The sequence below is a fragment of the Dermochelys coriacea genome, chromosome 1 (assembly GCF_009764565.3).
Source record: "Dermochelys coriacea isolate rDerCor1 chromosome 1, rDerCor1.pri.v4, whole genome shotgun sequence".
Taxonomy (NCBI): domain Eukaryota; kingdom Metazoa; phylum Chordata; order Testudines; family Dermochelyidae; genus Dermochelys; species Dermochelys coriacea.
Genome location: NC_050068.2, coordinates 79,692,754 through 79,719,750, shown reverse-complemented (window position 1 = coordinate 79,719,750; position 26,997 = coordinate 79,692,754). Strand labels below are relative to the sequence as shown.

The following is a 26,997-nucleotide window of genomic DNA, read 5'->3' as shown; positions in this document are numbered from 1 at the left end:
CATTCCCATTGAATCGGGGGTCTTGGATGGAGGTCTGCATTTCCTGGGAGAGACCAGCAGTCTAAAGCCAGGAGCTGTGCCTCATCACCACTCCTGACTCGATGACCCTGACTGCTGAGTCCACCACATCCCACGTCATCTGGAGGGAGCACCTGGCAGCCAAACCATGTGGAAGGGACTCCCTGAACTTATGGAGGGAGTCCCATAAGTTAAAGTTGTAACAGCCAAAGACAGCCTGATGGTTCGCCACCCAAAACTGCAAACTGGCCATCAAATAAATCTTTGTCTCAAACAGATCCAACATTTGGGCTCTTTATTCTTGGGGTCAAACTGGTATGCCCCTGCTTGTCTCTTTCGCTGGCCGCAGAGATCACCAGTGAGCCTTGGGGAGGGTGGGTATAGTGGATCTCAAACCCCTTGGCTGGGACAAAGTACTTCTTTTTGGCCGTCTTTGAGGTGGGAGTAATGGAAGAAGGAGTTTGCCAGAGACCCTTGGAAACATTAAGGACACTGTTGTGCACTAGTAGCGTGACATGGGTTGGAGTGGAGGCTGACAGATAGCTTAGTGGTTTGAGCATTGGTTTGCTAAACCCAGGGTTGTAAGTTCAATCCTTGAGGGGGCCATTTAGGGATCTGGGGCAAAAATTGGGGATTGGTCCTGCTTTGAGCAGGGGGTTGGACTAGATGACCTCCTGACATCCCTTCCAACCCTGATACTATTCTATTCTATAACAACAAACAAGATATATGTCTTTTCAATCATTTCTTCCACCTCCAGGCCCAAGTTCTTGGTCACCCGACTCAACAGGGCCTGGCGTTCCTTGAAATCGTCCAGCGGGCTTGCCCTCAATGGTCCGGCAATCACCTCATCTGGGGATAAGGACGATGATTGCACCACTGTAGGGAGGTTCCAGGGCATCTTCCTTCGTGGGGGAGGGGGGCTTGGGGTAGGCACTGTTCCTTTTGCTTTGACCACTGGGTGTGCCTTGTGCACTGAGCCCGGTGCCATCAGTGGTGGCAGCTGATGAGCTGTGAAAAGGGGGCATCGGCATAACTGGCATTCCTTATGTGCCTCAATAAGGCCACTGGCCGTGCTGCCAAGTCAGCGCCGTTGAAGCGGCCTTGGGTGCCTATTCGTGCCAGTGCACACTAGGCAAGGGGCTGAACTGGGCTTCCGTGCTGGAGAAATCCCCTTCCGGTAACCATGGTGGGGCCCGTCAACTCCTGGGTTTGCTTGCTGACCGTCATCATTGAGGACCGGTGCCCAGAGCGAGGTGATCAGTGCCAGTATCAAGGGGACTGGTGCCGGGGGGACTAGAGACGCGATGAGGAGCACTCCCAATATGCAGGCGATTAGGACCTGCGCCTAGAGGGCGAGTGGTGTCGATAGTATGGAGACCAGTGTTTTGCTCTAAACGATCTACATCAAGATGGCGGTGACCATGAACATGGCACCAGTGAGCAAGGACAAGCCCCAAGGTGTCTGGGCTGCAACTCCGGCAACCTGTGGCATGGAGGTAGAGAGCGCTGCTTTGTCTCGGGGGATTGGCGGTGCTCCATTGCCCCCTAAGGGGGCTTAGTGGCTGGCTTGCCCTCTTAGGAAGCCTTTGCCAATTCCTGGGGCACATGCTGCATTGATGGTGTGGGTGGAGGCCTGTGCTATGTTGGCACTGGAAGAGCTTGTGAAGGTGTTGGTGTTGCCAGGGTTTTTGGTCCCAAGCCGCTCCTGGGAGTCGAGCTTTCATGGGGCTAAGGGTCCCAGCTGGCAAGGAGTGAACATGTGGCTCCAGACTGGCCGGGCAGGCCGAAGCGGGTCCTTTGCCCGATGGCCCATGGCACTTTTGTTTGGTGCCAGGGAGCCATGCTTTTTAGTCTTCTTTTGGGCACCAACGATGGGGAACAGTGCCAAAATACAATACAAACGACAGACCTATATGCATAGTACAACAGACATTGCAGAACAGTAGCTATTGTACATCAGTAACCAGAGAAAAATCATTATATATTGAAACATAAAACACAAAGTACAGGGCATCGTTACTTTAAAATCAGAGAGAAATCTTACACTGACACTGAAGATATTGGAAATGATTGTATTACTTACCAAACCAGCTATTGGAGTAGACAGACGATTGATCTTCTTAATGATGCCAGGTTTGATCCTGTTAATCAAACTAAAAATGAATGAAAATATTAACCATATGATATGGTATTATGCAATAATTTGCATTTAAAATAAACATTTTACCCTAGCCATACAAAAAAAAAGTTTGTGAAAAATTGTTTCTACATATTTCTGATTTAAATTTGAACCTATTAAAAAGAGGATATAAAATAAGTTTATACTCAGCCTTTCCAAACATAAAAAGCAATCAGTCACAAACATAATCAAGAAGCAAGACTGCTGAGAATGGCAGAGAGAAGGCACAAAAGAAATAAGAAATGCATAGGTAAGGGAAAGAAATGGATTCAGGTTCTTGCCACAAAAGTGGAGATTTTCATCAGAATCTAAGCTCTTCTGTTAAAAAAAATTCTTCTGGTTGAGAAGTTACCAGTATTTTAATTTTCAGGCTGAAAAATATTTAGTTCGCACTGCACACACTATAACCACCACCACCACCAGATTAACTGAAAGAAAATTAATGTTTGTAAAATGGCTATTTGTGTACAGTCTTTTATAGTCAGTACAAAGAAAAAAAGGTTATCACTTAAAAAATGTGTCAACATTTCTTTAAGATGTGGTCAAAACTCAATGTTAAATACTTCAAAGCTTATGTTTGTCTAAAGCACACACCCAATGGACGTCTAAGACTCGGTTTTAATACATTATGTCATTCACAATACAAAATAGGCTTCAAGAACCTGATTTTCAAAATCAAAAGCATGCAACTAGCATCCTTTTAAGCATATATGTGCAAGTCAGGTATTCATGCTTACATTGTCAAGCAATAGAGCCAATTACTCCCTTGGAGAATAATTAAATAATATTTTTATCAAAAATGTCATGCAATTGTACATTATTTACAATAAAAGTTAAACAAATCATTAGGATAGCAAAACATCTCTTTTTAAATGGTTGGAATAACTGGGGGCGGGGGGAAATGGTTCCGTGGTTTATTCAATTTAATTCATTAGTCCTTCATCTCTCTCATCCTGCTGCTGCATTCATGTGGACAGATCACTGCATCTGCACAGAGCACCAATGATGCCCATACAGTTCTGTGGGATGCACATAAAGATGCAGTTGCAGAAACAAGGTCTTAAAACTACCTGCTCTGCACAGATTACTTGCCCCTGCAGTGTAGATTTCATAGAAAAAACTATTAAATTCCAGTAATGAGATAGGATGGGTTGGAAGAAAGATACTTTCCCTTCTTGAAAATCAGGTGGAATTTTAAGGCTTCAGGACTATTGGTATTAATATCTCAACATTTCAGTAAGTAGTCACTAAAAATAAGCATTTGAAGATTTTTTTTTTAAACCGTAACACACACTGTTGGGTGGCTTTTCAAATAATTATTTAGCTTCTGAATGCAACATTTTCATTTGTCTGTTTTTGGTGCAGGTTGTTTAGAACATGGGGATGGCCTACAAGTAGTATGACTTAAATGGATTTACCTTTCTGGACTACCCACAGCAAATTCAATGTATTACAATGAGAATTCAGTCTCCTTTACCTTAACCATTGCAGCAGAGCCACTCTGAAATAGCTTAGTAATCTAGTATTTATTTTACTATTTGAATTTTTGCCCCCTATTGTACCACAGTGAAAATACTGTAGTTGGAAAACTTTGCCCATTTTACTCATAAAACCACCCTTTCCTTCTACCTCTGAATATATGAAATTGAGATAATTTAAAAGCTATCTATAAATCTTAAATGAAGACTGGAACAAGTTAGTACAATGTAACTACATTTTCAGAAAGCATTTTTTAAAAAAAGAATGTTGTATGCTAAGTCAGCCTGCTCAGCAGAATTAATTTCAAGATGTATTTTACTGCATACGGCTATTAATATGGCGATTAGCTTCAGAAGAGAGCTCCCATCTGCCAAGTGCAAGTTATTCTTCCATTATTTTGCCAAACATATGACAATAATGACCACACTGCTCCTTTTGGGGTTGGGAGGGAGGAGGAGACGTTGTTTGGCTTGGCAGGGGAGAGGGAATAGCGCTTTATGGGCTGGGGGAGCAAGGCTCAGAAGCTGCTGCAAACAGGGGGAGTGGGTCAGAGTAGTGATGCTGACATCCCCAGGGACCAGAAGGACTGGGGAGTTCAAAATGGTCAAGTCCAGTGGGAGAAGTCCCTTTTCCCCAGACCAGGTGGAGCAGCACCCACCCTCCCTGCCCTTGAAGTGGCAAAAATTACCAGATTTGGTGAGGACCTGCTGTGGGCATTGCACTAACTATGGCTTTCTAGGGGGACTGGGAAAGAATTTTTCCCCTCACCACCAGCTTGGCATAGGCGGAAGGGATTTTTTTCACCTTTCCCACAGCAAGTTCAGAGAGGGCTTTGTTATGGTGAGTAGGGAAGGGTGTTAGGCTATTGTGTCACAACTCATTGTGCAAGAGTGGAGTGGACGTCCAGTGCAGGTACTCCATAGGAAAAGCACACAATGACCAAATAAATGGCTTGGAAAAGGATGCAAGATGGAGGGGTTGGTTAAAGGAACGGAACCAGGTGGCAGGGGGCGCATATCAGGGCTCCTATAACTGGCACAGCAGGGAACCAACCCGCTTTCTCATAGCCCACCCACCTTAACCCTCGTTTTGGGCGGGCGGAGGGGGGAAGATAGTAAGGTCCCAGCAAATGGTTGGATGGGGAACCTGGATGGAAAAAGAGGCGGGGCTGGCAGAAGTCTCCCCAGGTAGATATTGAATGAACACGGCGTTACCTACACTGTATAATTTTATCTGCCAGGTAGTCCCAGACAAAGTTGTGACCAGATTAAAACCATATCAAGTGTCTCTTGACCTTCTTTTGGTATAGCTGGATGATGAAGCTAGCAGAAGATTTTAGAAAATATCTATTCAGAGTTCTTACACTGAAAAACATTTTAGCTTTATTTTTTAAAGCTCATACCCGTTTTTGAATCCACACTTCTCTCCCACTATATTTACAAGACTCCATCTAATTGTTCAGTTTGCTTTTTAAGAACAAATGTTTCCAATTCATGATCATTTTGAACTAATTAGTTGTTACTGCAATGTAAGAAGTACATTTTAAAAAGATATAAACCAAGTATTTTATTGCATCAGCCCTTGTTCTACTCCAGGTTTCTCAACCTTTCTTTCTGATGCCACCTCCCCAACATGCTATAAAAAGTCCACGGCCCACCTTTGCAACAACTGTTTTTCTGCCTATAAAAGCCAGGATCAGTGTTGGGGGAGGGGGCGCAAGCAGAGCAATTGCCTGGAGCCCCATGCCACAGGGGTCCCCATGAAGCTAAATTGCTCAGGCTTCAGCTTCAGCCCCAGGTGGTAGAGCTTGTAACCTGGGGCTTCGGCTTTTTTCCCTGAGCCCCAACAAGACTAACACCGGCCCTGCTTGGCGATCCCCTGAAACCTGCTTGCGGCCCCCCAGGGGGCTTCAGACCCCTGGTTGAGAACCACTGTTCTACTCAACATCTGATTGAAGCAGCATGAGGAAAGGACAAGTTCTCCATCTCTATTGTGGTTTTTACTTTTAATAAATCATAATTCATTGTTCACTTTGCTGGTCAACTCCTGTATCCCGCAGGGGAAGATGGAGGAAGCAGCCAGAAAAATAGGATGGGAAGGAGAAGAGAGTGGAATAAATAAATAAAAAAAAAAGACAAAAGTAGAGAAGACAACAAATAAGGACAATGAGATAAATGCAGAACAAGTTGCACTGTTTCTGCACTTTCCATAATCATTGTTTAATGGTACATACAGAGAGAAACTTAAAGGCTTGGAAATACATATTTTGGTAGCCCATGTAAGCTAATATTCTCCCATGCTAACGCATCTAAAAATAATTTGGAGACACAAAGTGCAATTTTTTTAAAATATTCTACTAGGAATTCTTCTGCTCCCACCTAGATATTTCCCAGTGTTGCTGACATTCTGATTACTTTTACTCCTGCCCTAAAATCCTTGTGGATTAATGCTGCTTGCATTCTGGGATCTTGCACTGCTGGAGTTTTCTTTAAAAAAAAAAAAAAAAAAAATGCAGGGACAGGGTGAAAGTTCTGGAGTACTTGTGGCACCTTAGAAAGTTCTATTACTCTGACTCGCTGTTAGCTCCATGCCAGTAATTTGGAAGTTTCCTCTAGAAACATTCCAGCCACTAGGGACAGTGAGCAATCATAGAAATAGTCAAGCTGATGGTGCAGTTATTTAAGTCAACAATAGAGTGAATGAAGAAAGGAGGAAAATTTATACCACATCTGTGTAAATGGTTCGTTTGAACTAAAAAAAACTATTCATTTTGATTTAGAGTGCTTTAACATTTTTAAATTTTTCAAAAATAAATTAGAAGAGAATTTTGAAATAAAACAAAACAAAAAACAAAACAAAAAATCAAAGAAATCAAAATGTTTAGACTTCCTTGGACTTCCGGTGGTAGGGTTTTGGTTTGTGTGCATTTTGGTTGGTTGGTTTTTTGTTTTTGTTTTAAATATGAACAATTTGGCAAAAAAACAAGGATTCAAACTATTTTGTTGCTTCCAAATCAGCATTTTTTGCTAAAAATAAATTTGGATGAAAAATTTCACCCAGTTCTAATAGTAAGTACCACTTGGAGAATATTACTGTTTCCCATCACCTTCCATCTTCGACAGTGTGGTCTCAGACTGCCAAGAAGTATATTTAATCTAATTTGCTCTGACAGATATTGTTTGCAGCCAAGGAAACATCAGTTGAACAAAATATTCGAGAGAAAAATAGGTGAATTTCATCTTCATTAGTGAATAGGTGATATAGTTAAGCTGTGCAGTTTTTACATTAATAGCATATGTTTTCCATACTTACTTGCACAACAGGACTCCATTTTCTAAAGCTGCTCGAAAATCTTTGGTTCCAAAACTTTTCCCAGTGACTGCCTATAAAGAAAATAACGGTGTTAATTTGGCTTTTAAAAATAAATTACAACCGGACTAGCAACAGATTGAGAAGTAGTATTACAAGACTCAGGACTTCACAGTCAGAAATTTATATCCATAGAGTTCTTTGGAAGTAATATCATCAATAAAAACTTAAACATTCAAAGGAATGCAAGTTTGTTTTTTTTATACCTCATAAGAAGAGTTTACATTTTACTATATCAGTAAATTCTATCTCCTTCAGCATGAAGGAATTTCCAACTACACACTGGGAATAGCTACCATTATTTTCTAATGTAAACGATGACTGTGACTTGTGCAAAGCATGGTAAATTTGAAACAGAAGAACTAAACATTTGCTAGGTTTCCCAGATATTTTCACAGTTTGCATACATACACTTTTCTAAAACTATGATACATAGTACAGTGCAGAATTTTCTAGACAGCGAGTTTTTCAACTACATTTGTAAAAAAGAAGTTAAGGCTTGCTATCAATGTTTGGCTTATTCCATCCAGCCTTTACTCAATATATCCAAACTGATACCTATATCTAAGGTGAGTTGTGGATCTTTACTGATGTGACTTTTTTTAAAAAAAATTAAGGTGGGGAAAGGGAAGTTAGTAAATTAAAGGGGAAATGGAAAAAATAAAGCTTTTAAGGACCAGATCCTGCAATGATAAATGTGCATAACATGTGAGTAGTTCCACTATCTTCAAATCATTGTTCCTAAATAACCAAATGAGAATTTACATTTAAAAAAGCTTTCAGAAAGTTAAGTTTTTAAATTATTTTTGAACTCCGTTATGTCATGTTTATTTCCAAAGTGGCTATTGGAGACAAACAAACCAGATTATCAAATAGAATAATGAATACATTATGAAGCTCTTCCTGTTTGTTGGTAGGGTGTCATGTGTTATTCCAGAATTCACAACAACTAACTAGGTAGGAAAATAGATAGAGTGTTCACTTCTAGATAAGAAACTTCAAAACCATAAACATTCAGAAAACCATCTTGTAACAAAAATAGTGAAACTTGTTCTTCTAGATAGTGTACATCATTTTCCTGTTTAAAAAAATGGTTTGAGTTTATGCTTGTGTTTGATCAGCTATAAGTCGATAGAGTCTCAATTAGTGACATCATTTTAAGAGATATTGAAGTTTACCGATTACCACATCTGAAAGCAAGTTCAAGTAGAAGTACCCGCCCTGCCCTCCCCAAACATTCATAGGCATTTGTGATGCACTTAACCTTATTTTAGAAGAGAACCTTGTTCTCTTTCAACCTGTTTTACATTCAATGAGGAACATAACATTTTCTTCCTATATTGATTGTATTACTTACATTAAATTAAAGATTTAAATATAGACAGTTTATATAAGCGTTTGTATTCCATAAATTAAACTAGGCCCCAGATTCTGCAAACACTAAATTTTAAATCACCTGCATTAGCTAGTAAAAGTGAACTCTAGAAGAATGGAAATCATGTTTGCAGGACTGGGACCTAGAGTCGTAATTATGATTCAAACTCAAAAATGATAGGAGGCACTGATCTAGTTAAATACTGAGTAAAATACCTAGGGGGCAAATTTTATCCTCACTTGGTCTGCTACTTTTCTGATGTACATACTTAAAGTCAGGGCAGAATTTGGACTTAAATATGCACTGTTTATTCATAAAGCCACAACTGGAACTGTAAATGTGATATTTCTTCCAGTCAACACCAAAGTGGCTACAGTTGGGTGTTTCACAAAGCTGCAAAGACTTTTTGACCTATAACCCACAAACCAAGCACATCCCAATGTTGAAATTCCAAACAAATTTAAAAGTTCATAATTGAAAATCTCTTCTGCAGTTAGAGTGACTGAGTGTCTGATTTTCTACCAAAATACCCGGTCAAAAAAGGACCCTGGCAGCTCTGGTCAGCACTGCCGATCGAGATGTTAAAGGTCCAGTCAGCGGTGCTGAGGTTCTAAGGCAGGCTAGAGTCCCAGCCTGTCCTGGCTGGCACCATGCTGCACCCCGGAAGCAGCCAGCAGATCTGGATCCTAGGCAGCGAGTCCACAGGGCTCTGCGCATTGCCCCTGCCCCGAGCACCAGCTCTGCACTCCCATTAGCCAGGAACTGGCCCATGGGAGCTGTGGGGGCAGCGTCTGTGTGCGAGTGCAGTGCATGGAGCCTCCTGGGCCCCTCACCTAGGACCAGGACTTGCTGGCTGCTTCCATGGAACACATAGTGTGGTGCCAGAACAGAGACAGACAGACAGGCAGGCAGGCAGACTGCCTTAGACCCCCGCTGCGCTGCTGAGCAGAAGCCGCCTGAGGTTAGCCCATGCCCCAACCCCAAGCCCAAACCCCCTGCCCCAGCCCCGAGCCTCCCCAAATCCAGAGCCTCCTTCTGCACCTCAAACCCCTCATCCCCAGCCCTCCACCAGAGCCTGTACCCCCTCCTGTACCTCAACTGCCTACCCCTGCCTGGAGGTCCAACCACCTGCCCCAGCCCAGAGCCCCCCCAAACCTGGAGCACCCTCATCCCAGCCCCACCCCAGAGCCAGCACCCGAGCCCAGAGTCTTCACCCCCTCCCACAGCCCAACCCCCGCCTCAACCCTCCGCACTCCGAATCCCTTCGCCCCACCCCCCAGCCTGTAACCCCCTTCTGCACCCCAAACCCCTCATCCCCAGCCCCACTCCAGAGCCCACACTTCCAGCCAGAACCATCACTGCAACTCCCTGCCCCAGCCCAGAGCCCCTCCCTGAACCCCTCATTTATGGCCCCACCCAGAGCCTGCACCCCCAGCTAGAGCCTTCACCCCCTCCTACACCCCAACTCCCTCCCCCAAGTCACTGAAAGCGAGTGAGTGTGGGGGAGGGCGAGCCACAGAGGAAGGGGGAATGTAATGAGCAGGGGCGGGGCCTCGGGAAGGGGCAGGGCTAGGGTGTTCAGTTTTGTGCAACTAGAAAGTTGGCAACCCTATCTGCAGTAGTCAAGAAATACATTGCTTATTGAGACAGCAACTGTCTAACTCACTGAGAGAGTCCCTCCAGAACACAGAATTGGCTCTAGTGGCACAATGTAGAGAATCTTAACTTATCATTGCTTATGCTGCGCCTGTTCTCTAAATAAAGAAAACTTCATTCTCCAGACCCGTCAATGGATCACCTTTCATAACCACCAAGTTCACGGACACGACAGCAGTTGGAAAGGACCCAACACTTTTCAACAAAAATTAGCCTGATTTCATTGTGAGGAGTTTGCAGATGTTTGCGTTAGACTTCTGGATTTGTTAAAATTATAAATCTAAAATTAAATGACAGTTTAGCCTTTTAAATTAATTCTTTTTACAGCCCCTAAGGCATCTGCATTAATGGTGCTATATATTTAGTGGAAATTGTCAAACTGATATATTTTAAGAAATTTTTAAATTCAGATAGGTTTACTAGGAGATTCTGAATACTATAATAATAAAGAATAGTGTTGGAGACAAGGTGGGTGAGGTAATATCTTTTATTGGACCAACTTCTGTTGGTGAAAGAGAGAAGCTTTCAAGCTACACAAGAAGGGTGTTGGCATTCAAATAAAACTTCAGCATGGCCAAATTAGAGATCCTTGATACTGACTTGAAAAACTTGATCATGATGTATAGCTAACTTAAAGGCCCCCTCAGTGAGCAATTTAAAATTGATGACTTGAGATTGAGAAACACCATGTTTTCCACATTACACAGTTCACCACGTATTACCGGTCTCAAAACAGAAGTAGCCCATTTTACTTAAATTTTAATATTAGATTGTAAACTTTTCTGAGATGAGACCTTGTGCAGTGTAAGTATACTGGGAGGCATTTAGCACATTATCTTTATATGGTAATACCTACCTGTTATAAAACCTATAATTATTAATTCTTTGAAAGTGGGAAGAATTATTGTTTTTACACTGGTTTCAGAGTAGCAGCCGTGTTAGTCTGTATTCGCAAAAAGAAAAGCAGTACTTGTGGCACCTTAGAGACTATAAACAGATTTCCACTCTATACGGCTAAATTCAGTGCCTTGCATAATGACAGGTTTCAGAGTAGCAGCCGTGTTAGTCTGTATTCGCAAAAAGAAAAGCAGTACTTGCACAAGTACTGCTTTTCTTTTTGTTTTTACACTGTTTCTATCATCAACATCCTTTCTTGAACTGAATGGCACTTCATTGCTGAAGTGAATTCCCTTTTTCTCCATTTTGCTATTGAGAAGGGGGAAAGTGTGGGAAGGAGACATAAAATCAGCTATTGGAATGCCAAAATACTTGCTTTCTATGCTGGGTCGTGTACTTCATAGTAGTACTAGACTGAAAGATTAAGGCCCAAGTTGGTAGGCAAGATATTTAAGAACATATTATTGTATCCTTATATTTTGACTTGAAACCTTGGATTATTTTAAGATGCAAATGCACTTGTCACAAACAACAGGTTCTTTATATTATTATATCTTTATACAGACAGCATCTTAGAGAGTTAATTAAGATGATGATATTGGTGAAGCACATACAGACGGAGTTGTATTTAGTACAGGCAAGTATAATTGACATCATAGAAAAATAAGATTGTGTGGTTTAAGCATAACCGAACAAACCCATGAATTGTGCATACTTACAGCCTCAGAGCCAATGCAGAATAGAACAATCCCCAATGCTGACATACTTACAACATTACAGAGACTGGCAAGAGCAAAGATAAAGAAACAGTAAGTGGAGATCACCACAAGAAATGACAACAATTTGGGCTGCCACCTACTCACTCACTCCTGATGTCTCACTTGTGAACATTCATGCATCAGGTTTTACACACCCATGATCATATTTACTTAGGTCTTGGCCCCTTATTCATGTGTTGCTTTCCGGGTACCCATACTCAGGGTTCCGATTGCTGACAAATTATTTGTATCAATACTCCATTCAGAGTATTTCCCAGTGTTTTTGGTATGTCAATGCGGTTAATCTCTTGGTTACCCATAGTAAAAAGTCCCCTGAAAATCCATTATTTCAAGCATAAACTATTCTTTTGCACTTAAGTGCTTTGTTAAAAACAAGTTGTTACTAAATCTTATAAACTCAGGTCAAGCTGCTTATGCTAATTCTGACATCCCTTATGCTAAAACACTTCTAACTACTATAGGCCACACTGGGCCTTAGCTTATTGCCTAATCTTCCTTAACATTAATATCCATCCGAACTGTATGTTCTCCGACTAGCATTTCAGCTATATTGGTTTCATTAATTATTTAAAAAAGACTAAAAAAAGACACACACACACACACACACACACACACAATCATTCTGAAATAGACTTGTTTCAGTGTCTCTCCAGGATCATATCCTATGTCACAGGTCAAAAGACTGCATATATGGAAAAATCTAAACTAATTGGCTACCTCTGATGATTCTTTATTACCAGGGCAACAGTTTAATTCAAAAGGAAAAAATGTATTCTGATATTATGGTAACAATCTGTATGAAAAAGATCTTAAGTGAAGTAACAACATAACATATTGTATACCCTGTTACACATGGAATCAAAATACTTAAATGTCAATAAAAACTAAGTGATTTAAGCACTTCATTACTCATGACCATCTCTGTTCAATATCATCCTATTCGTTACATATCACTATAGGACAGCATGTTCAGATGTTAAGGGTAAAATTTATGACCGTCTGCAACATGTTCTGATCCTTAATCCTTAACGGGCTATGCAGGGTGTGGTGCATTTATGTAATGGGCATAACTGATTTCGGGACATGACCAACCATTTAGACCATGGGCATATCATCTGACCTACCAAATACCAAAAGAAATAAGATTTGTTCTTGCAAGATGATCCATCGCTGCACTTCATCAACACCCCCATCTCTTTTCAGATTATTCTCCTCTTTTCCTGCTGACTACATATCCTAGTATCATTTCAGCATTTTGGGAAGAGACAAGTGGAAAGGATATCAGTCAGGGGATTATTTTTTATGTTATATACACACACAGGGGAACGGGGCGGGGGGGGGGGGGAGGATAGAGCGTGAACACACGGGAATAACTGCTACTGCAAAATATAGTAATTTGATTTTTTTTGGAGGGAGGTGTCCTCTCATACACGCTTTATATACCTTTGCAATTACTGAGGCCAAGCAGTTTCATTTTCAAATCAATCCCTAATTTATACATTTATTAAAATACTTATGTGAAAACAGTTAATTTTATTAAAAATCTGAAAAATGCCTGGGACACATCAAATCATCCTGCTAAGGGTTTTTTGGGGTGGTCAAAATTGACTAGCCACCCACTCTGGACCAGCATAGGATATTATTGAAAGCCATGGGCCAATTGAACAAAGTACATATGGCACAGAAGAATACATTAAGAATCAACAGTCTCGACAGAAATTATATCTGGCGAGGTTCTTTGGTCTGTGTTATTAAAGTCCAAACTAGATGTTTATAATGGTCCCTCCTCATGTAAAAAAGAAAGATGAGAACTGACATACATGCATTTTTCAGCATTAACGGAAACAACCAACATGGGGGGGTGTGTCATATTAATAGCTGTATTCGCAGAAACACGAACAGCTTTCTGATAAAGACAGCCCTCTTGAAAGTGTGTGTAAAACTTTCAAAATGGTTTCCTCTATCTCCATGATCACTCTGCATCTTACATGAAATATAAGGAGACAGCAAATAGTCACTTTGTTCACATTAAATCCCTATTCCTAAAATATAATGGGAAGAGATTCATAAGTTTGCTTTCCTCTACTCCAATGTCATGAAACATGATTACAGTTCGGGAGATTTAGAAGTACTCAAACTTGCAGCCAAAACTGGCCTTAAAAATGGATCAAAACAAACACTCATGGAGTAAAAATCTTTAACTGCAATTGTTAAGTCTCTCACTATTATTTATTATTCAAATTATGAGTCCAGGGCCTCATCATTCTAGGCACAGTAAAAATATGGAACAAAAAAATGTTTCACTCCCCCCAAAGAATTTACAGTCCAACTAACTATAGATAACTAGTGAGTGCAATGAACAGAGTGAAGGACAACAAAACAATAACTTTGAGGCATGATGAGCAGAAGTCAAAGCATATCAGTTGCTTAATCATTGTCAAGTTTTTGTATTTTCAGGCACCCTGGTCAGTTACTTCTATGCTACAGGACATTGGCTGCAGAATGTAGCATATGTGTAGCCACTAGGGTTGTTGATTAATTTTTTTTTCAGTTGATCGGATGAATTAACTGATTTAATCTCACTGTTAAACAATAGAATGCCAATTGAAATTAAATATTTTGGATGTTTTTCTACATTTTCAAATGCATCTATTTCAATTGCAACACAGAATACAAAGTGGACAGTTCTCACTTTATACTCTTGATTAAAAATATTTGCACTGTAAAAACGATAAGAAATAGTATTTTTCAGTTCACCTCATACATTTCTTTTGTTTTTATACAGTGCAAATATTTTTAATAAAAATATAAAGTGAGCACTATCCTATGTTGTAACTGCAATCAATATATTTGAAAAATGTAGAAAACATCCAAAATATTTAAATAAATGGTATTCTATTATTGGTTAACAGTGCGATTAATCACGATTAAATTTTTAATCGCTTGACAGCCCTACTAGCTACATGAAAGCAAGCTGCAGCCACACAGCAGCATGTAGCTACACGTGTCAGTGAAAGGCTCTGGCAGAGGGGAGGCAGCTGGAAAAGGTTTCAGCAGCTCCCTACTGCAGGCAAGGCTCCAGCAACAGGGAGCTGGCAGAGCCTTTCCCCTCTGGTTTCAGGGTAGCAGCCGTGTTAGTCTGTATTCGCAAAAAGAAAAGGAGTACTTGTGGCACCTTAGAGACTAAAATTTATTAGAGCATAAGCTTTCGTGAGCTACAGCTCACTTCCGATGAAGTGAGCTGTAGCTCACGAAAGCTTATGCTCTAATAAATTTGTTAGTCTCTAAGGTGCCACAAGTACTCCTTTTCTTTTTGCCCTCTGGGGGAGTCTTTTCCTATGGAAGGGAAAAATAGACTAGCTGCAGGGAGGCAGTGGGACATTACCCCGCTAAAAATAGTACTGTAAACAGGTAGTCACAGCTTGGATGAGCAGAGAGCACAAAGGGTAGGCGTGTACTCATATACATACCCACACCCTTCAGGTATGTCTTTATGCCAGCTGCCTAAGGCATGCCCCACCAGCTACACTGTTATTTACATCCATGTTAGGGGGCTACGCAGGTATGTACTCTACACAAAACAAAAGAAGCATGAAACAGACACGCCCACAGAAAAGTTTTAAAGAGGGACTTCAAGGGGGAGAACAGTCAATTTGTGGATCTCTGTGGGGAGCTCCTCCTATGCATAAGAGAAAGGACTGCCAACTTTCTAATCACACAAAACTGAACACCGCTGCCCTGCCACCACCCCTCCCCCACTCACTTTAACCAGGCTGGAGTAAGGGTGTGGGAATGGGCGAGGGCTCCGGCTGGGGGTGCAGGCTCTAGAGTGGACCCAGGGATGAGGAGTTTGGGGTACAGGAGGGGGCTCCAGGCTGGGACTAAGGGGTTTGTAGTGTGTGTGGGGGTGCAGGCTCTGGGGTGGAGCTGGGGATGAGGGATTTGGGGTACAGGAGGGGGCTCAGGCTTGGGGTTGTTGTGCAGGAGGGTGTGCGGTCTCCGGGAGGGAGTTTGGGTGCAGCAGGGGGCTCAGGGCTGGGGCAGAGAGGGCTTGGGGCACGGGAGTTGGGTTCCAGCCGGGCAGTGCTTACCTCAGGCAGCTCCCAGTTGGTGGTGCAACAGGGCTAAGGCAGACTGCCTGGAAGCAGTGACATGTCCATCTCCTAGGCTCAGGGGCAGCCAGTGGGCTCCGTGCACTGCCCGCACCCACAGGTGTCTATGGTTCTCAGCCAATGGGAGCTGCAGAGCCGGTGCTCAGGGTGGGGGCACCACGCAGAGCCCCCATGGCCACCCCATACCTAGGGGCCGCAGGGACATGCCAGCCATTTCTGGGAGCCATGCAGAGCTAGAGCATGCAGGGAGCCTGCCTTAGCCCCGGGTCCCTGCTGCACCACTGATCAGACTTTTAGCAGCCCAGTCAGCATGGTTGACCAGAGCCACCAGGGTCTCTTTTCGACCAAGTGTTCTGGTCGAAAACCAGATGCCTGGCAACTCTAATGAGAGACAGCATGGAAGAAAGCACAAAAGTGCTTCTTGGAAAACTTTTTAAAAACAGGTAGTCAAAATCAGCATCCTTTCAGGAAAGAAAACAGACATCTCAAATACACGCAGAAAGACAGGTTTACTACAGTGCTTGCTGATGGAGCTGCTGACAAGTCTAGAGCTGAGTGAATCATACATCCATCAGATTGGTGCAGGTTGGGCAATTTTTGCTGACAAAATTGACTTGAAATGCATAACAGCTAATGGAGTTTGTAGAGTCAAGGCAGACTGTTCAAATCACAACTGGCTGAACTGATGCAGCAGTTAATATAGGTGGTTCAAATGACATACAAACCAAGTTTAGAAAAAATACTTCATTTTTCTTTGCTCTGCATCAACCATTACTCTGAGCTTGCTATTCTGGGTCTCTATTTAATTAAAAGTTTTAATGTACTTTGAAAAATCTTCAAATTTTGCTCCTGAACCACCACCACCACCACCACCCCCCCACCCACCCAAGCAATTTCAAGCCTTGCAGATGCTTTTATGCAACCAAAAGCCATTTCAGAGGAATCCACCAGGCACAGTAGATAGCCAAGCCACAGCACAGGCAGGACTTATCAAAAGTTATCACTGGGCTATTGCCCTTTAGGAAAACTGAATTCAAGAGCCAATAAGAATGATCCTAGTTCAGGTTAAGGAGAAGATTAAGATAGTAAGTTTTTGGTCACATTGTATTTCCTGATGGATGTAATCAGTGTTGTGACTGAAACCTTACTTTTTAAGGAGAGAATCTCTTCTTGTTTGAAACATCATAAGAGCTAGAAAGTATTATGCTGGAACTCACAGCAGTAAAAGAAAGACCAAGTCTGAAAAGTTCCTTGGGAAAAGTAAAACATGAGAACATTGTTAGGAACTTTGGAGGTAAATTAGCAGGAAGACATCTTTACGTTTTGCAGGTTCTACTGAATTTATTATACCAATTTCTTCAGGCTACAGCAGTCACCCTTCACGGGGTGTCAATGCTTTGACTCCACACAGAGGCCTAGTGATAAGAAAATTCATCCATTGTGATAAAATACAAAGTAACAATCTCGTAGATCTCTCACCAAGAACGGAGTGAATAGGAAAAAGAGTGCGCCCTACGTTAGTGGACCACTCTGAAGGTGCACTTAAACACTACCCTGGCAACAAATGACAGCACACATGCCTTTTTTACAAAGCTTTTAACTATCAACCCATCCGTCTTTCTGGATATATTATCTTGGAGTAAATACCGTTGTCTTTGACTTGCAGCCCTGTACTGAGAGGATGTGGGTTTTCCACAACTAACTTTACCAAAAACAAGCCCATGCATATTTGTGTAGCAACACACACTTCAGGACTTTACGCAGATCCAAGCGTATATGCTTTGCAGTTCCACCAGGCTATTTGGAACTGGACTCAAGGGACACCAAGAGCAAAATATTCATGGGCAATGACAACTCAATAACAAGCAGAGCCAATGGATGACTGAACTAATGCTGCTTTGTATATTCAAATCTACATTTCAAACCAGCTGGACGTGGTCCTTTAGGTATTATAATTGTTGCTTGACTTTGAAATAAATTAATGTGTCATCTGAATTCATTCATTCTCAAAATGGTGGAGGTAGTGGCATTTTGATTTCTATTAAAGCTAGACAGAGAAAATACACGAGTTTAAACTACAACAATAGAATAAAAAAGGAATCTGAAAAAAAAATAGTAACACACAGAAGACGACGAACCAAAGCTAAAGTCTTACCTATGAACAGAAAAGTGAATATTGTCATCTTATTTTTTGCCCAAGGCCAATCACATTACCACAGAACCACAAAATTCAAACAGCACAAGCTACAGAAATTCAGAAGCTCACTAAGCCATCGTGTTGCCTTCTAAAACTTGAGTATTACTGTACTGAACTGAAGAACCTTGTTCATCAGTACAAACTTGAATCAGTTTAGCATACTGCATTCCATTGTGTGTTTCTCAAGTGTGATCTCCTAGGACCCTGGCACTGGACACCAAAGGTCATTATCTTAATTATTCTTATTTGTCCAGAGAGAAGAAGTGACTCATGTCTATGCAAATTCACCCCATAAAAGAGCAATAGCAGCAGATGTCCTTGTTGGAGAGAATATTTAAAACCTGAAATTATGAGGGCATATCCATTCAAATGTTGCTTTTGTGATATTACCCAGGGCCCCTCAATGGGATATATCCCAAAGATCAGATTTTCCTATTTATTCTATAAACATTAGATCGGAATCCAGTTCAAAAGTAGCCACCCTATTTGATTGAAATTTGAACATTAAACTATTCTTACATCTCTCCTGCCAACTAACTTTATTTTAATGAAGGCATGGTCTTATTTTATAAACCATTATTATTGCAGAAAATTAATATTAGATTGGTAAATTGAAAGTTTCAGGTAGAGTTGAACTAATTGATTTTTCAGTTTTCTGGCCAAGCTGGGAAAAAAAATCTGGAAAAAAGTATTTCCGGTCAAGCTAAAACCGGAAAATTTTCAGTTTCTGACCAAACCAAAAAAGCAAAAAACCTCTGTTTAACAAGATATTTTTGTTGAACCCGGAAGCGAGAATTTATTGTTAATTTTCAGGTGTTCTTTACCCTTTTTTGGTTCTTTAAATAAACATCTTCAAAACAAATATTCTTTTAAAACAAAAAAACTAAACGTTTTATTTTGAAAGAGTCAAAAAATTTTTTTTAAAATGTGAAACAATTCACCAAATTCAACCCAAATTCACAACTATTTTCAGTCCCCGCAGCCCCAAACTGCGTTTTTTTGACGAATAAACTATTCAGCCAAAAAAATCCTGCCCACTCTAAGCACAAATTAGCAAACCTACTTACTCAACACTGGCTATTTTCAATTGACATTGTAAGAGAGGGTAGTTAAAAAACAAAACGAAACAAAAGACAAACAAAAACACAATCTATGACCTTAACTGGTAATATTACCAGTTGCAAAGAGTTCAGCTGAAAAATCATGCCAACACAACATCTTGAGCAGTTATCATCCCATGATGATGGGAAAACAATTGGCTTCCTGAGGCTGATCCCATTAAAGTGACACATTCTACTCAAGTGGAAGTGATGATACATTAAAGGGTCCATTTTATTAGCCACTAGAGGAAAATTCAACCCACTTGAAGAATACATATTACACAGAAACTGGTTTTCCAGAAACACAAATAACTGAGATAACAGAAATTAGGGTGCGACTCAAGACATTCCATTTTCATTATTTATGTAGCTTTTAGCATTTTACTTAAGTACACTTTAATTTAGTGTAGCTAAAAGGAATATTGACATTTTCAGCATAATCATAGGACATAAGTGCACAAGCGTTATCCTTTCAAACCATAATTTGAAAAGCTTCCAACAATCCTGGAAGTACAAATACATTCAAAGCTGCCATTTTCAATCCCACTCTTAGTCAATACATTCAAACACATTGAACTGAAGTTGGAATGAGGATAAGAATTGCTCCAGAGCCAACAATTTGTATGCCAAGTCCCAGCCAGAAGCAAAACACAGGAAGAGCACATTTACCAAGTAGCTAACTTTGAGAGTCTATAGGAAACCTTTCAGAACTGCATTATCTAAAATTCATAGATAACATTTCAGAACACTGTACTGATTCACTAGAAGTGTCATTTTTGTGCTATTTTATTAGCTCATTCCAGCATTAGAAGCATACAATTAGTCTCTTGGCTACAACATTGCTTAGGATTGGCAACATTTTTTAAATACACAAAAGGATTAACATCACATTGCTCATTCCCCAAGCTGCATTTTCTATTTTAATGACCATTGTGTGGGAGGATATGTCTATCTTCAAAAATTATAGTTTATTATGGATGGGGTAATATATATCTGCCATTGTGTGTTTACAAGGTTCAATTTGCTAGCTACAGCCCTACCCACTATTGTTTAAACTTGCTATGTGTGTTTTATAATAAGGTAGAGTTTCACTGTGAGTAGTATATCATCACATGGTACATCTCAGATATGGACAGAATAAAAACAAGTTTCTAAACAACCCATAAAATCTTGACTCATTAAATTCTGTCTGATTGCCGTAACTCACCTTCTGTCAGCTCAAGATGTGTATTAATGGGATGCTGACAATTTGAAATCTGCCCTTGTTGTTTGCAGTGTTATATAGCTGTGCTGGTCCCAGAATGTGAGAGACACAAGGTAGGTGAGATAATGTCTTATTAAACCAACTTCTGTTGGTGAAAGAGACAAAAAGAAGAGCTCCACAGAGCTCTAGTCAGTTTACACAATGAACTAAAAGTAATTTCAGATACCACACCTGCCTGAGTCCCCTGAACTACTTTGGGGTTTTTATCATCGCTTTAGTGAAATTTTCTTGTTTCTGTATGAAAGACAAATATGTTAATGAGACAAGGGAAATAGTGACAGCACTTTTGTTACTGTTGGTGTCAAATGAATAAAAGGAAAAGGAAATATTGAATTACACTCAATTCTAGTAAGATTAGGTTACTTGTAATACACAAAGTTTATAGCAGAACTGTGATTTTTAAATTTGAGTATATCTAAGGCTACCCCTATACTCCACACCTCTTACAGTGGCATGTAGGATGTGCATAGCTATATACCACAGTGAAAAACAAGCTATGCCCACACTGCTGTGAGTAGCAACACATATCAGTACAAGGGTCTGGCAGAGAGAAGCATCAGGGAGCTGCTGGAGCCTTTTGCCACTGCCTCCATCTGCCAGAGCCTTTTCCCATAGCTGGAGTCTTCATGTAGCAGGGAAAAGCTCCAGCACTACCTGTGCCCATTGCCTCACCATTTCCCTGAAGTGGGGAAAGACGAGCCGCAGGACACCACAGTACTAAAAATAGCTGTGTAGACAGGGAAATACTGCTTAGGCAAGTAGAGAGCATTTTAGGGCACATACCCACAGGAGACAAGTGTGTGTCTTTACTCACCTAAGCAGTTGTCTCACTGGCCATACTGCCATTTATGCCCATATGAGAGTCGGGAATGTAGGGTATGTATTCTACACACTGATGAAGGAGTGTGCAGTGTAGACATACCTTAAGATGGAAGAGGTTTGTGCAAACTAAAATCACCTCTGCGACACAGACAATGAAATATTGGACTTCAATTTTATGCAATAAATAAATGTTCATTCCATACCAGAATGTATCTGTGTTATAACTGAAGTTGCAATATAAACTTTCAATACATAACTGATGTACAAAATTGATAAATTAAACATTAATAAGTCAGCAGACCCAGATGTTATTCACCCAAGAGTTCTGAAGAACTCAAATGTGAAATTGCAGAACTGCTAACTGTGGTATGTAACTAATCACATAAAATCAGCCTCCGTATGAGATGACTGGATGGTAACTAATATAATGCCAATTATTTTTTTAAAAGACTCCAGAGGCGATCCCGGCAATTATAGGCCTGTAAGCTAATGTCAGTACCAGACAAACTGGTTGAAACTATAATAAAGAACAGAATTATCAGACACAGGTGAACACTATGTTAGGGAAGAATCAATATGGTTTTTTTTTTTTAAAAGGGAAATCATGCCTTCAGGGTGTCAACAAGCATGTGAAAAAGGATGATTCAGCTGATGCAGTGTGCTTGGACTTTCTGAAAGTCTTTGACAAGGTCCCTCACCAAAAGGTTTTTAAGCAAAGTAAAGCTGTCATGGGATAAGAGGGAAGGTCCTCTCATGGATCAGTAACTGGTTACATACAGGTAGGAAACAAAGGATAGGAATAAATGGTCAGTTTTCGCACTGAAAGAGGTAAACAGAAGGGTCCCTCCACGATCCGTACTGGAACTTGTGCTATTCAACCTATTCATAAATGATCTAAAAGGGGGTAATAATGAGGTGGAAAAGCAGACTGGCATGTCTGGCTCAACAAGACAGGGTTCTAGAGTCCCAAGCTGGCAGGGAAAACTGGCTCAGAGGTAATTCCAGGACATCAGGTGTCAGTCCCAAGGGGGTCTCTGTGACAAAACCCATCACAGTGGGGGTGGGGAGGAATTCCAAGAGATAAGGAGGTGCATACAATGAGAAAAAGCCAATGTTTTGGTATAGCTGTTTTGTCACCCACACTGAGGTGATCCATATATTTTATTACAGGACAGTTTCCCAACACCAGAAGACACTTTTCTGGAGGAACTATTCCCTATGTAGTATTCACAAAAGAGTAGAGCTGGTCCAAACAACAACAAAAAAAAACCCCACACACATTTTTCACAAGATTTCTGAACATTGATAGCTTTTACATCTCATCTCTTCCCTCTCCTGTTTCTCTCATCTCTCTCTGGGCCCAATATTTTCCAACCGATTCCATGTGCAAGACTAGCAGGTGGATGACAGATACAGAAATTGGACGGCAAACAACATTTCATAATGGGTAGGGAAGGTACACAAGTCTGTGAAAGTCCTGAGGAAATCACTATAGTTGTGGGTTAATAGCCAGCATCACTGCTCTTTCTATCAACGGCTGGACTTGATCCAGGGTATGACCCTGCAGAACTCTCAACAGTCTATCTACTTAGCGATAGCCATGCAGACTCAATGATTAAACCTAAGTTTAAGAAAGTGACGACATCTGTACTTAGTTCCAAAAAAATTGTATTTGCTGGTTTTTCAGGAAAACTTAACAGTAACATTGACATTACATAGCAATGAAAATTAAAGAAATTAAATATAAAAACCACCACACCAATACATTCAGGTCTATAAAACCATTAGATACTGCTTTATTTTTTGAAGCTAAAAGTCAGGTTTTAAGAGGTGTAAGGAAAGCAAGCTACTCAATGCTTTGGCAAAGAGACCTTAAATTGAATGATTAAAGTTGAAAATGTGGAAAAAGTCAATCAAAAAACAAAGGTGTACGCTTATTCAAGTTGAAGTGTTTTAACTCAAGTAAACACTAACTCAAAAATTCTGTATTGGACTGTCTGGAAGTTGCAGAAGCAATGTAACAAATGAACCAACTCAGGAGTGAGATTTCAGGTCTTCCATTTCCTATGGCTTGTAAAAAGGTGTTTACCTGTAAATTCTGAGATTTATATTAAGGAAAGTGTTGAAAATGGAAGATAGAAAGAATATTGCACCAGCTAGTGATAGATACATAATCCAACGTTTAACCGTAGACTTCAAGCCTATATTAGGCCCTCTCCCTGGCAGGAGATAAAAGAAATTAAATAATTACAGTCAGCAGAGAAGGATGATTAGAAATAGAGAAAAAAAAAAAATCTAAGGAACAGCCAAAGAAAGGATCATTCACATCTGAAGACCTGAAGCGAAGATAGGGGTAGGAAGAAAGCGTAGAACTGGCCTAATAGTAATGAAACAGTAATGAGACAATTTGCAGAAGAGGCAGCTGGCAATCATAGGCACTTGATATTAGCACAGCTGATATGAAATTTTGATGAAGGTCTTCATGGAAGTTTCAGGGTTTGGGGCTGGTTTGTATTTTTAATGTTAAAAACAGAATTCACGTTGCTTACAAAATCAGAAAAGTCGGTATTGATAACATCACTCATCTAGCTGTAATTAGTTGGCACTACTACTAATGTACTTTTTTAAGGGCTAAGGTGGAATTCCGAATGTCTCAAAATATCAACTGTCTGTAATTCAGCATACACTTTGGTGGCTGATCCTGAATGGTTTGTCTCTAGTTTCACTGTTCAACTATTCATTGGATTTAACATGTCTAAACGTTTACTCCCCTTTAATATAATTATCTCAGAATAGCAACTGTGTTTTTATTCAATGACACAATCACCTCCGATTTAGAAATCAGAAGTGGAAGAGGGCTGTTAGGTCTTTCATTTCATCTCCCTGGCAAGCAGAGCTGTTCCCTATGGTATACGTGTTTTTCCCATCTACTTGTCAACATAACAAGTGACCCTGCTTTTAGCACTTCACTCTGGAGATTACTCCAGTAGATATTTTTCCTCTAATTATCAGTCTATTCCTTCATTAAATTCCAAATTATACCCATTTCTCAACATCATACTTTTGAGAAAGTTATATGCCTAAGTACACTAAATTCAAGAGGCTTTTTCAATTATTCGTCCTAATTTTGCCTTTAATTTAATCTATTACTCCTAATAATGTCTTCTTGTACCACCTTATCTCTCTCCTCCTCCATAGGGGGAAATTCTGCTCCCCCTTCCCCCAATTAAGTCAGTGGCAAACCTTTCATTGACTTCAATGGGGACCAGGATTCCTTACTGTTTACACCTTTCATTTATTTGTAGATTTAGCCAAGCAAATTAACTCAAATATTTCCTTAAATGAATCCCTCCAGATCTGATATTTCTTGTTGCCCTTTCATGAACTCCCATAAATTTGTCACTATCCTTCTGGTAATGAAAAGTGCCAAGAACTGAACGCTATATTCCATACAGGGACATACTAGAGTCACATGTAGTGGCTATATCTCCCTGTTCCGTGACGTAGTGGCACTATGCATGCCGTCATCCACATTTTCCCCCCCTCCTTGCTACTTGATTGCAGCTTAACAGAAGTTTGGACTGCAATTTTGTAGAGCCAATTGCAGGATTGGGGCTCCAGTCAGCAACTCTGAGGTAGGATTTGTCTAGAATAGATGTATACTGTGCAGTGCACCAAATTGTCAGCAGTAGTGTTCCTTCCTTCTTCCCTCCTGCTCTCCCCCCCACCCAAGTCTTTTTAGATATTATTTCTCAGGTTTCTTGCTCCCATTAAGTGGGCCTGACTTCCACCGAGTAAGTGGTTTTACACAAAATGTTGAATGACAAAAAATACTGTCCAAAATTATTCAAATAGTGATCTGGAGAAAGAGCAGGTAGCTGATTTAATTATAATTTCTTGCGATATAAATTCAGGGGTGTGACCCACATCATCACAAATGCTCCATCTATGACCGAGGGAACAACTCAGGAAAGTATTCAAAATTGTGAATAACGAGACTAAAAAACAAAGTGAGACAGTAAAACAGGATTTGTTCCATTACAATTTCTCCTTTTGTGTTTACCTTGCTGAGAGAATCTAAAATAGATTCCATATTCTGGAAGAGAGACCCACTTACTGCAGCGAAAACTTTAGAAAGCTGAAACAGAAGTTAGTTATATCCCAGAAAGTTAAATTGGTATATCCTGTCTAATTATCATAGGTTAGTTTACTGATAGCAAAGGAAAGTTTGTTTAAAAACTAGCTGAACAAATGATCTTGTGAAGGCTTACAAAATTTGATAACTGAAGGAGAGTCTCCCCATGACTTGAAGACAACACTCAAAGAGTATTCACTTAAGAATTCAGCATGCCATCCCTCTTAACCTACCATCTCACTTAAATAGTGTTTGAGACAGGCAATAACGAAAATTATCAAAACCAAATTAAACAAACAATCTTGGACTTTACATGCTCATTGCATGCCCCTTCTCCAGGAACACTTTAGCCAGCTATAGGGGATTTACCAGAAGAGGCTGTAGAAATATTGTTGTAACTTGAATTACAACCAACAATTTAAAAATGGATTTTGACAAGTTAGGTTAACTCTTGCCAGTACTTATTAAGACCTATCCTACCAAATGAAGGTTAAGGTCTGATGAAATTAGCATTGCATGGATATTAGCACCCTTAGATGGATTAACACTGATGAGTCATGTGAATGAAACAAAAAAGGTATGAGTTGAGATTTAAAAGAAATCTTGCCCTATTGGGATAGGGAAAATGTTTAAATAGTAGACCTGTGTGTGTAAACACAGTTTTCTTGCATCTAATTTATTTTGGGGGCTTCTTACCTGGTTGAGGCAATCAGCGTTACTAGGATTTCTATGCAGGCTTCATTCTTTTTCCTTACCCATGCAAACGTTGTAGACCATTTTCTAATTCCAAGATTTTGTTTTTACAGTACACTTTACATTTGCTGTGCATGGGGCATTCTTACCGGGGGGGGGGGGGGGGGGGGGGGGGGGGGGGGGGAAGCAATGATTTATGTAGTCATATGAGAATGAAACCACCACTTATTAGATGGGAATCCGCAAGGCTTAGTGAAAATAGCAACTATTAACAAAAACAAATGTTTTGACTTAAAATGCATTCTTGCTTCACGTCTAGAGATAAAAGATTCAGGGTTTAGCTTTATAACTAGAAAGGATTTGATTTTTTAATCGGTAAATGTTGGTAAACATCAATTTCACCACACACACACAGTATTTCCATCAATCATCATCAAAATTTACAGAAAGGCAAAATAAGAAAAATGTTGCCTGAAAATTTAGAATTTTCTTTAAGGATATTTACTTGGTATATTTTTGACTTGTGATGTTGACAATTTGTGTTTTAACAGTTATAAAGCTAAGTTTTTGAATCTGATCTACTGTCATTAAATAGTTATGGTCTGAAACTCACACTCCCAGGATTTGCCACAAATGTGAAAATTTTAAATGGATAGAAAAAATTAAAAAAAAAAAAAGTAACATGCATTGATATTATCCATCAAAATTATATAAAAAAACCCCCAAAAAACAAAACCCTGAATTCTGCCAACCCTGTTTATAAAACTAACTTTAGTTGTAATGAACACTGGAGACCGACACCACTTTGAAGTACTTTAAAACATGCATCAAGCCAGGACACGTTTAAGGATGTGTATATCAGTCATGAAGGTTTTCTTATTAAACCCCATTTGGAGTTCTCTCTGAACCTTTTCATAGA

The 26,997-nt window shown here is 40.2% G+C and overlaps 1 protein-coding gene across 23 annotated transcripts in view; it reads right to left on the bottom strand.

The window, feature by feature from the left end:
* LMO7 (LIM domain 7) overlaps positions 1-26,997 on the bottom strand; it is a 183,875-nt gene that overhangs the window by 125,134 nt on the left and 31,744 nt on the right. For all 23 annotated transcript variants that reach the window (XM_038408614.2, XM_038408633.2, XM_043504618.1 and 20 more), the window contains 2 exons: positions 6,992-7,062; positions 2,105-2,174 (listed from right to left, as the gene is read on the bottom strand). In XM_038408614.2, coding sequence (XP_038264542.1) covers positions 2,105-2,174; positions 6,992-7,062 — 141 coding nt within the window. The remainder of the gene's footprint in view (positions 1-2,104; positions 2,175-6,991; positions 7,063-26,997) is intronic.